General features: G+C 44.0%; 4 protein-coding genes across 4 annotated transcripts in view; all 4 read right to left on the bottom strand.

The window, feature by feature from the left end:
- The window catches only part of stk40 (serine/threonine kinase 40), a 12,237-nt gene extending 10,119 nt beyond the window's left edge, over positions 1-2,118 (bottom strand). Inside the window, exon 1 of the mRNA XM_019865337.1 lies at positions 2,091-2,118. The gene's annotated coding sequence lies outside the window, so the exon portion shown is untranslated. The remainder of the gene's footprint in view (positions 1-2,090) is intronic.
- Positions 2,119-3,362: 1,244 nt separating this feature from the next.
- On the bottom strand, positions 3,363-7,295 carry oscp1b (organic solute carrier partner 1b). Its single transcript, XM_019865335.1, is given in 10 exon segments — positions 3,363-4,009; positions 4,339-4,402; positions 4,489-4,628; positions 5,166-5,235; positions 5,336-5,467; positions 5,469-5,521; positions 5,610-5,690; positions 5,767-5,934; positions 6,619-6,773; positions 7,068-7,295. Coding segments are annotated over 10 exon segments (1,104 nt in total). The 5' UTR covers positions 7,180-7,295; the 3' UTR covers positions 3,363-3,880.
- An 806-nt stretch (positions 7,296-8,101) lies between these two features.
- LOC109513116 (cornifelin homolog) lies at positions 8,102-9,555 on the bottom strand. The gene is made up of 4 exons (XM_019865336.1): positions 9,445-9,555; positions 8,589-8,721; positions 8,363-8,499; positions 8,102-8,241 (listed from the first exon to the last, which is right to left on the bottom strand). Exons 2-4 carry the CDS (start codon positions 8,698-8,700, stop codon positions 8,137-8,139), a joined length of 354 nt encoding a protein of 117 aa, XP_019720895.1. The 5' UTR covers positions 8,701-8,721; positions 9,445-9,555; the 3' UTR covers positions 8,102-8,136.
- A 368-nt stretch (positions 9,556-9,923) lies between these two features.
- mrps15 (mitochondrial ribosomal protein S15) overlaps positions 9,924-10,805 on the bottom strand; it is a 4,037-nt gene continuing 3,155 nt past the window's right edge. The window contains exon 10 of the mRNA XM_019865315.1: positions 9,924-10,313. Within this exon, the coding sequence (XP_019720874.1) occupies positions 10,215-10,313 (99 nt within the window). The 3' untranslated portion in view covers positions 9,924-10,214. The remainder of the gene's footprint in view (positions 10,314-10,805) is intronic.

Here is a 10,805-nt window from a genome sequence, read left to right as displayed (position 1 = left end):
CGCAGATGGCGAACCGAAAACAAAGCCCCCCAAATCCCCCCCCCCCCCGTCTATCTCCTGCACGACATCAATTCTAGCAAAAACAAAAATCGTGAATAATATATTGTGACATGGAGAGTTTGAGACCAAACGAAGCAGGTGCGCTTCAAGTGCGGACGTTTCCGCTTTAATTTGCGGCTAGCTATCGTTTGCTTGGACGCCTCCCACCACTTTTGAAGGGACCGAAAGTTAAGGGGACTGACCATGGTTCCCACTCTTCCACTTGTTTTTTATTGATGGACCTTTTTAAGGACTTTTGAGGGCTAATTTCGCCATTTTTAAGGACTTTTTCTCCATTCAGCAGGGGGATTCACAGTGGATTTAATGCCCGCTCAGCAATATGCGGGCTGAACAGAATGCCACATATCACTGAGATGGTGTTCAAATCACTGCTGCCAAAGGAAGGGTGTCAAATTTTCATTTCCCTACCTGTATTCCAGGTAGGAAAATAAAAAAAAAAAAAAAACTTGAATACATTCTCAAATAAAAGTACACAAAAAAATTTCCATTCTCAAATAAAGTACACAAAAAAATTTAAATTTCGAAAATATAAAACTTCAATTTTTTTTTGGAATAAAAATACATTTTTCAGGATTATGATTGATTTTAGAAGATTTCCCTGAAAATTAAGGACAATTAAGAACATCATTTTACAACTTCTTTTTTTTTGATGGGTTTTTATGAACTTTTAAGGACCCGTGGGAACCCTGCTGACGAACAACCACAAATCAAACTTCCACTCTTTCGTGCTCGGCTGCAAATGCTTCGGAGTCAATTACAGCTGCTAGTCTGGAAGGAACAGACGTCACCGGACGCTGCTATTCATCCCCCTGGTCGCGCTCTGCCTGTCCTCCCCCTGCAAACGTCTTCAGTTCCTGCTTTGTTCTTGGAGCGTTTTCCCTTCAGCAAGTGAAACGCGGGCTCGGGCACATCTGGGCTCATTTCATTGCAAATCTTGTTGCGGTAATGCCAAAAAAAGATAAGAACTGCCCGTGTCCTAATACTTCAGGACTTGACTGGAACCACAAACGACAACATTTGACGATAGTTTCAAGTTAATCTTACATGACATACGCAAAAAAGGAGAGGCCTGGCAGCTGATGGACACTCTTCCACGAACAGCTCAGGCTAAACTTATAGCTCCTCTTGCGGCATACAAAGCTCGTTTCACGGACGAGCGCCGGCTCACCGGCGACCCAAGTCGGGATCAGCGGGATAGAAAAAGGATGGATGGATCCTCCGCCTAAAAATGTTCACAATGCAGCCAACGAGATGTCCACTTGGAACATTTGTTCCACCGACAAACATCACGAAGGGAGCATTTCTGATTGTCTGCGTGTGGCTAAATGTTGTCGTCGAAAGATTTCTCCAATTATATGTTAAGTAGCACGTTCCTCATGTATACTTTCGTGGCTTGAACCCTCACGGTGCACTTTTGTTTTTTTTTTTTTAATTGATGAGTTATATAGTACGGAGTGTTTTTTTTTTTCTTCTTCGTACCTAAGCAATTACTTGGAGGGATGCGTTTTGCTTTTAATTTGCATCGTGACCGGAAATAAAAAGGATAACGATGGTATGTCGAAGTGAGCTGTTGTGATTGATGGATTGAAGATGACAATGTAGCCGTTCCTAATCAAGTGTCCCACGAACATTTCGAAAGCGAGTTTGTTTAACTCTGCGGCAAAAAAAATCCTCCCTTACACCGCCACCGGTGTCGGTTCGAGTTACGGAGAAATCTTTCCATTTTACAAAGAGGTGAACTTTCTATTTGACTGAAAGTTAACAATCGGCTTTGGCGGCTTGGATCCTCCGACAACGGGCAGGCAAACACACACAAAGAGGACACGCTTGCAAGCAGCAAGTTTTTCCCCTGCAAACTACTTAGTCGGCGTGAAACGATGGTTCAATTAAGCACGTCGACTCCATTTGTCGGCGTTGGCAAAAAGGTTATGACCGACAAGCATCAAGCTGAAGGGGGGGGGAAGAGGCCATTTAAACAAAATAGGAAACGGTTACAGCTGGCTAAGCACGAAGCTAACTCGCTAGCTCACCTCGAGCCGAAACCGCCGAAGAAAAAAAAAAAAGTCTTGGCGTCGTCCTCCGCCCTCACAACGTCGACATTTCTCGCGGGGGGGGGGTGGAGGGGAGGCGACGTCTCTGCTTGTCGACGGCTCCGGACGGAGCGCCGCGGTTCGGTTGGCCGCTCGAAGCCTCCGAAGGAGCAAGCGATTAAGGGAAAGAAAAGCCTGCTAGCTAGCTCGCCGCCGATCGCATCTTTCCACAGCGACAGCGCCACCTGACAACGGAAGTGACGCACAGGCTTTTGACAAGATTGACGGCCGGGCTCGGCCAATCATGGTCTGGCAGATCGCCGATGATGATGACATTTTTTTCAATTTACGTAATGGAACAGGATGGGATTACGTCATCGTGTAAAAGGATTAAAAACGGTTCGTGTGGTCTGTTTCTCACACACACACACACACACACGCACATATATATATATATATATATATATATATATATATGTTTAGTTTGTAATATTATTCATACATTGTAATTTTGGACAATCAATATATTACAAAAGTGTATTTAAAAAAAAAGTTCAGAATACATACGTTCTGATAATAGCAGCAATTAATCTTATATTTTGTATTTTACTGGCATCACACCAAAACCTCATAAATCACAATTTGTTAAATGTCATATTTTTTTTTTTTCAAAAATCTATACTATTGGTTAGTCCACCCACACATGTGGGCGTTACTTTTACAAATTATTGACCAATATCTCCTATGAATACAATCTTAATGGTCGAACAAACAAGCCGTTGTTGTTGTCTCTCGACACCTGACTGTTTTGGAGGTACAGCCCGATGCCACAATAGACAAAAAAAAACAAACGAACAAAACAATGAAGAGTTGATGTCCATGATCCAATCCGGACTCGTTTTCCTTCAATCGTTGGTGGCCTACCCCAACCCGCTAACGCCGAGCAAAGTGGACCCCGCAAAAAAAACCCCCCCCCCCCCCCCAGACCTACACCATAAGTCTCCCTCCCTGAAACGAAGCCGGTCCGAGCCCCCCCCTCATCCCAAACCAAATGAACGGACCCAGACTTAACTCGCCCAAAACTAGGGCTAATGCCAAAGCACAACTCACAGCAACCCCAAATCAGAACTAACCCCAATCCCAAAACCGGAACTAATCAGACACGAGATATTCAACCAAGACAAAACCCCAAGCTGGAGCTACCAACCGCTTAACCCTAACGAGCAAAAACGGGAGAGGAAAAATAAATAAATAAATAAATAAGCGCAAAGTACATTTGCACAATGTAAATTTATTTGTATTCGTTTTGGAACAGCTACATTGCAAAAAGATACACATCACAAAACACAGTACATAAATCCGATCAATAAAAACTATTCAATACACCTTTTGACAATGCAATTAACCACCGACAAATTCTCCCCGTCATTTGTCGACTTCCGCTCCATAATCCTTCCACATCATCATCGTCGTGTAAAAACGACCGAGTTTACTCCGTACTCGTTCACCGCCACGGACAACTGACACACGTCAACGATCCATTGAAACTGGGGCCGGCCGGCAACGAATGAGGCCATCGCGGCATGGAACCCGGATTACAATCGGGTTTTCGAAAAGAGCACTTGTTTGGCTGTGAATGTAAAATGGCCGCGGGTCATTTTCCGGAACGTACCCACCCCAAAAGGACACAAAATCCCAAACATCGGGAGGAAAAAGCACCCGGAGGTTTTCTGCGCACGTGTCGCAGCGTCGGTTTAGCTGGTGCGGACAATGTAGGGGGTCCGATGGCGTCACAGGCCGTCCATCATGGCCAGGAGGTCGTCCCCTTTGCTGCTGGCATTCGTGGACAGATCGGGCGACTCCCGAGACTCGCTGAATTCCCCCATGATCTTGGCCAGCTCGGCGTTGGCGGTTTGGTCCTGTTGGGGTAAAGAGTTGCCCAGAAGAACCGCTTCACTCATTTTCAGCCAACATTTCAAATAACGTGAAGAAAATGTTTTGGTGTTTTTCACCCATTTTCTGTTGGCCTTGAGTCAAAATCGACGAAAATAGCTAGCAAGAGAAAACGCGTGAAGAACTACGATCAAATGTTTGGGTTCGGTTTTTTTGTCCACTGGAGGTCGCCATCCTCACGTTTAACTGTCGGGTCTTAAGACTTGGGGAGTGAGTGCATTTGGATCGAAAAAGGCGAGGTGAGTGACGGATGTGGGACAAGCGAGGTGAGTGACGGATGTGGGACAAGCGGTACCTTTGTAGCTTGGATGTTTATGAATCCGTATGACAGTTCGTCCGGTCTGGACAGTAACGCCTCTCTGTGGCGACAACAACAAAAACAAAACATGGTATGTTTTGAATACAAGAAATGAGCTTCGGGGGGGGGGGGCAAGGTACCACCCACTCTTCTTCCTCGTCGGTGGCGAACAGGTTCACCCGGAAGCCGCTGTCCGCATTGCCGGCCTTCGGGACTTCCAAGCCTCGCATGAGTTTGGCTAAGAGGTTGAGCTCTTCTTTGGCCAGAGGGTTGGGAACCAGGTTGACCTGTCCACAATTGCAACTGTTCACACTTTGTGCGGGTGTGCGAGGGATGTCCATACGTTGGGATTTTGTACTTTATTTCATGATGACTTGTTTTTTTTTTTTTTTTTAAATTCAGTTTATTTGAGATCGTTTTTTTCGAGAACGCTGGTTTATTTTATATTTGAAAATGCCTCCTTTTGGTTTTTGTTTGGGTGTTAGCTTTAGTTTTTTTTTCTTTTTGCTGCAGCTCTCAAACGACTGAGCTTTCTTTTTTTTTTTTTTTTTTTTTTTTTTTTTGGAGCTACGGCAGTATTTGAAATCAAAACGGCCAAAAAGCTCATGTATGATGTGAATTAACAAAAGACAAAAAAAAAAAACCAAGGACGTTTTCACGAAAATGATAGAATGGCTTTATAAATGTTATTTTAACCTTTTTCTTTCAACGCATTTTCCGTTTGATAATATTCCGCTAATGAAAATGTTTCCCACTTTGGTTTGAGTGATTTTGTTAACAAGAACAACAAGCTTGGAGTGTGTGCGGATTTTTTTTTTTTTTACCTTGGTGTGCTGAGCAGAGCGCTTGGAGGTTCCCGACATGTGAGTTTCCACCGGACGGCAAACGCTGTACCTGTGAGGAAAGGTCCGTCGCTGATCAGACAGCCATGACACAAGGTACCCCTGTATCATGTTTTCTGTTTTGGGTGTGTGTGTGTGTTGAAAAGTCTTACATGTTTGTGCCCAGTTTGGTGACCCTGTCGCCGAAAAGCTCAAAGGATCCTTCGCAGAGTGCAGCGGTGTAATTTCCGCCATTATTGAACTGCAGCCTGCTCGTCTCTTCGCCGGTGCAGCTATACATCCTGGGATAGCAATCGACCGTTGGAGTTCTGCACTTTGTCTTTGAGGAAAATGGACACCTGGCGCGCAAGAGAGAGCACAAAGCGAGGAGAATTATCGGCTGTATGGTCAACGCTAGGTAGGCAAAATCGTTCTTCCGACACTTACCCTGATGTGCATGTCCTGAAAGAAGATCAGAAGAGTTTGCCGAATCAGCTGGAATTCGCCGCTGGCTAACGGCGCGTACATCTGAAAGGAAGAAACGAGATCAAGCTTCCATCGGATCCCCAATCCGAATTGCCGCCACGCAAAGGCGTCGGCGCACCTCGATGAGCTGCCGATACGTCTCGTCCACCTGAGCCAAAATACAAGCCGTGTCCTTGACAAATTCCTTGATGGCGTCCATGTGGTTGAAGGAAACCAGGAGCAGGTCCCGGGGTCGAGGACAGAGGAGAACTTGGTACTTGAAGGCCATGGTCATCAAGTCGTAGAGCTGGAAAAAAATAGGAAACCATCCAGATCTGAACAACTTATTGAATGTATTCAAGAAATGCAGTATATATATATCATGAATATGAGTCATTTGATATAAAAAGTAGAAAGAACAATTATACATATATACAAACCGAAAGGTGTATCAATAAGATAAGTTTAGGACACAAAAGGGTAAAAGTATTTGATGAAATTTCGACGGTCATCAAGTCGTAGAGCTGGAAAAAAATAGGAAAGCATCCAGATCTGAGCCACAGTACGCATTTAGTACAAGGTTTGAACAACTTATTGAATGTATTCAAGAAATGCAGTATATATAATCAATATGAGTCATTTGATATAAAAAGTAGAAAGAACAATGATACATATATACAAACCGAAAGGTGTATCAATAAGATAAGTTTAGGACACAAAAGGGTAAAAGTATTTGCTGAAATTTAGATTTCTTCCTTTTCTTTGGTATTGGAAATGATCAATATACATGATTGCACAACAAGGGGTAGGACTCGATAAGTTGTATACTTCTTCCTACTCCTTTGAACATATAACTGTGATGATGTTTGGATGACTTACTTTCACTTTTATTTTCCTTTCATCATTTTTGTTTGCATTTTGTCATGTTAAAAAAAAAAACAAAAAACAAAACACACACACAAAAATTCACGCGACGTATAACACGGCGCACCTTGTCCATGCTCGCTTGGTTGAGCCTCATGATGGAAGCGTGGGCCAGCCGGTCGAAAACGGTGCGCAGCGCCTTCTTGGAATAAAGCTCCTGCGGCTTAAAAAGCTCCTCCAGGAACTTCTTGTTAAACATGGTGGTGATGATGTCATTCATGACTGGGCGGGGGAATGAAGGCAAAAGAGAGGTTTCAGGGAGATATCGCGAGATGACTGACGACCATCGGCATCGAGCCTACGTCACATCGCGACTAGGGTGGACAAAATCCCGGAAAGTTGCCACAAGCCCCGTTTCTAGCGCACCGGGACTTAAAATTCCGATTTTTCCGCCAACAGCGGCCTCCGCGTCTCAATTAAAGCGCCGGCAGCTCAAATAAGAACAAGTGACTCGTGTCGCGTTTCGATCTTTCGGCGGTCGTTTGTTTGTAGCGTAGCCACAAAGCTCATCGGCACCTTTCTTTGCTTTGTCGGCGGGGATGTTTTGAGCTCGTAGCCGCTGGTCCAGAATATAAAGCATTTCTCCACCGAGATTGATGAAGAGCAACGGGAGAGTCCTCGACGACATGTTGGAACGTGTCAAAATCCGGAACTGGCCAACAAAAACAGAAAGCTCCGGATTGTGGCGAGCTCACGACGACCGACCGAGGAGATCCGTTGCTACAATGAGAAAGTAGCCAATCAGAGCGAGGGACGTCATCAAACAGGTGGAAAAAGTAGCCAATCAGAGCGATGGACGTCATAAAACAGGAAGTTGCGCGACAGCGCCGAAGAGGACGAGAACGAAGGATTAAAACAACACGTATTAGGACCTGATCCAGTTTTCTTTTATTTTGAATCTTCTACAAATATATCAACATTCAATAATGAAGCAAGGTGGAATTATTTTGAATCTGCTACAAATATATCAACATTCAATAATGAAGCAAGGTGGAATTATTCGTGTGCTATGAACTTCCGGAATTGTTTGGGGGGGATTTTTTTTTTTTCCTGCAGCCTAAAATTTGTGTGGAACAAAATTATTGTAATTAATGTGAAAATGTCATGGAAACAAATGATCGTAAGCCATGCATTGTTTGTTCATTGGGTGTTTAACAAATGTGATGTAAACTTCTCTATTGCATTACTAGAAAAGTATTGAACACAATTCTTTTATGACAAACTTAATACCTAAAGTTACAATTCATATTCTGCATAATAAGTATATTTGTAATGACTGTATTTAATTCATATTTATTTTTTCTAATCATGTATGCAATGTGTATATTTAAATCTTAACGTAAGCATTTTTAGAGGTATTTAGTTCTGTTTTTGAATATGTTGTCCCATAAAATGTTGGTCCTTTTTTTGGCACCAAAAACAATGTATGGAAAAAAAAAAACTGTCAATCTTGCTCTTCTTTAAAAGCAATTGGTCAATAAAACAAGAGCAAATTATGAAATTGCTCATTTTTGGAAATAATCAAAACACACCATGCATTTTGCCCCCCAGATGACCGCCATTCCTTTGACGTGCGCTGTTGCTATTACGCTGAAGTTTCTCCACTGCGGATGCGTATCTCTCTGGCCATTCTGCACAACTCACAGGTGCCGCAGAAAAACGACATGAGCGCGTCATTGCAAATAGTCCCCTGTGAAAAGATGAAATGGACTTCCTCAGTTGCGCCCCCGTTGAGCCACATTTCCTTTCTGGTGCAACGCGCGAGTGAAATCAAAGGCGTTTCTTCCTTCTTCTTCTTCACTTCCACATACCTCGATGCCATACGTGAGCCTCATGTGGGTCCTCAAAGCCGTCAAGCCGCCGGGCACGAGGCCCAAGCAGCAGTGTTCGCCGTATTTGTCGGCCGTGTAGCAGGCCAGGATGGACGGGCAGAGGCAGCCGGCAGCACCTGGTGAGGGAGGGGGGACCGACGTATTGTGCTCTTGATCGGGGACCCGATCGTCCCAACATGAGAATCGTACAAATCGTTCCACTCACAAATCGACAAATCGTTGCAGCAGGAGCAGAGGCCCGTGCTCCACTGTCCCGTGTGGACGTTGGTGCCGTAGCCGCCGGTGCCGGGCTGGGTGGTTACCGTTGGGTTGGACATGTGGGCCGCGGGTTCGGATACCTTGAGGAGACATGACATTTGTTGTTTTGTTTTCTTTAAATCATGACAGAAAACCGTGTCGTATTTCCTATTGCATCACTCTTGATATATTTTTGGTGAAATGATTCAAAATACTACAATGATCATCCCATAAATATAATTTCAATACCCCCTTCTGTTTATATCAAACATTTTTCAACGTACTTTTTTTTTTTATTTTTGTTTACCGGTACATACATTTCGATGACTAACATGACAATTAAGTCACAATACAGAATATCTCTAAATAAAGTACCTCCAGAAAATATTTTAAAATCAACGAAACGGCAAATAAAAACAAGCATTCTAATAAAAAAAAGTCAACTAATAGACATATATATATATATATATATATATATATATATATATATATATATATATATATATATATATAGTAAATAACAGCTGTATATATTTCGGACTATTTTCGTTTTACATCAACATCCTTTGTAATACATTTAGCATTGTAATATACGACAAAAAAAAAATACGTATGTATAAGTGTATGCTTTTGACATTTTATGATTTTAAAAAAACAAATATAAAACCATAGATATACAGTATGGATATTTATGTATCAATAACTGAAATTTTTTCGAAGAAACTTTAAGTACATTCGACAGCGAATTTACGACATCGATGAGCTGCATTCTCATTCAATCCTTTCATATGTTGGGATGGCGTTCAAAACGCCATGCGACTTACCAGAAGACGGGCGGGCGGGCGTCTGCAACCGGTCCTGATCAAACTGCAGAGTTTTTGACGCCACACAGGAAGTTTGGTGAAAGACACACTTATTGCTGAAATGAAAACGGCTGAGAAGGATGACGAGATCTCTGCGGTGATTGTCAAAAACCAAACTTTTTTTTTTTTTTGCTGGTTTGCTTTTCTTGCACATCCGCACAGGCGGCATCTGATGGCACCTTTGAACCACCTGCACGCGAAATGAAACAGCTGGTGCAGGCAGGCCACCACGCGCTGAATTCCTCGCGATTTAATCAGCGAGGTCGGTTGAAGATCCGCGGCCACTTTCGAGCAAACGGGAACCTCGTTGCGTAGCGTATGATATGAAGTGCTGCTAACGGCTACGACTGAGCCCATGACGTCGGGAGGCAAAAAGATGCCTTTTTTCCTCTGGAATGGGGTGTAAAGTTACCAAAGACAAGTCAGCACTCGAAGATTTCATGCCGATGACTCGTTTTATTGTGTTGCCGAGTTAATGAGCCGAGTAGAAAATGGATGGACATTTAAGTGCCGACACACCCTCACGATTCCGCCATGCGGTGAGAGCCTGCAAAATTGTCGGCCATTTATTCAAGTGTGGCTTTAAGCATCCACGTGATGGGCTGCCCCCAAAAGATGGAGAGTGGGCCGCAAATGGCCCCCGGGGCCGTAGGCTGGACACACACAGGTGTCCCGGAAGAAAAAAAAAGAAAAAAATGTTGCCGTTGACCGGCATGAGCTCCGTCCGGCATCTACCGACTGGCAGTTGGCGCCTGGGCCGCCTCGGCGCTTTGGTGCGGTTGCAGTTTCAGCTTCTGCTCGGCTTTCTGCTTCTGCACCTCTTTGAAGACCTAGGGCGGGGGGGGGGGAATCAAAGGGGAGCAAAAAGAAAAAAAACAACCCATAGGGAAACAGAAGGAAGGCCGTTGTAGTGACGCGTGTCAGATCTCGGTCCAGTGCGAGTGGCTGTGTGGGTTGCGCGACGGCGCGAGGTGACGTGCGCAAGCGGTGTGGTGGCGAGAACATTGCATCGATACCGGGCAGCTAACGCCACAAAGGAGCTTTTTCAAGTCAAAAAAAATAGATGACCGAGTCCCACCGTCATCTTTCACGAACGTGCGGACGCAAAGTTCAACATTCATGGAGCGGTGTCGTGTTTTCCCTTGCAATAAACCAGGGGTGTCAAACTCATTTCACATTGTGGGCCACATACGGAGTCGGTAGATGTCAACTGGGCCGGACCATTAACATGATACCATACTGTGCTATGAATCACCAAAATCTCATCTCTTTCCTTTGTTTTGGTCTCAAGAAGCATTGATTGGCGCTTTCATATCATTTGC

This window comes from Hippocampus comes, unplaced genomic scaffold (genome assembly GCF_001891065.2).
Source record: "Hippocampus comes isolate QL1 unplaced genomic scaffold, H_comes_QL1_v1.1 scaffold444, whole genome shotgun sequence".
NCBI classification, from domain to species: Eukaryota; Metazoa; Chordata; class Actinopteri; order Syngnathiformes; family Syngnathidae; genus Hippocampus; species Hippocampus comes.
The sequence above is the reverse complement of the archived record's forward strand: the minus strand, read 5'-3'. Positions and strand labels throughout refer to the sequence as shown.

Excerpts from the sequence above, each read along its gene's own strand:
- LOC109513116 (XM_019865336.1), bottom strand. The coding sequence starts at position 8,700 with ATGTCCAACCCAACGGTAACCACCCAGCCCGGCACCGGCGGCTACGGC. Across the intron at positions 8,500-8,588 it reads CTGCAACGATTTGTCGATTT|GTGCTGCCGGCTGCCTCTGC; the intron begins GTGAGTGGAACG and ends CTCCCTCACCAG. Across the intron at positions 8,242-8,362 it reads GGCTCACGTATGGCATCGAG|GGGACTATTTGCAATGACGC; the intron begins GTATGTGGAAGT and ends ATCTTTTCACAG.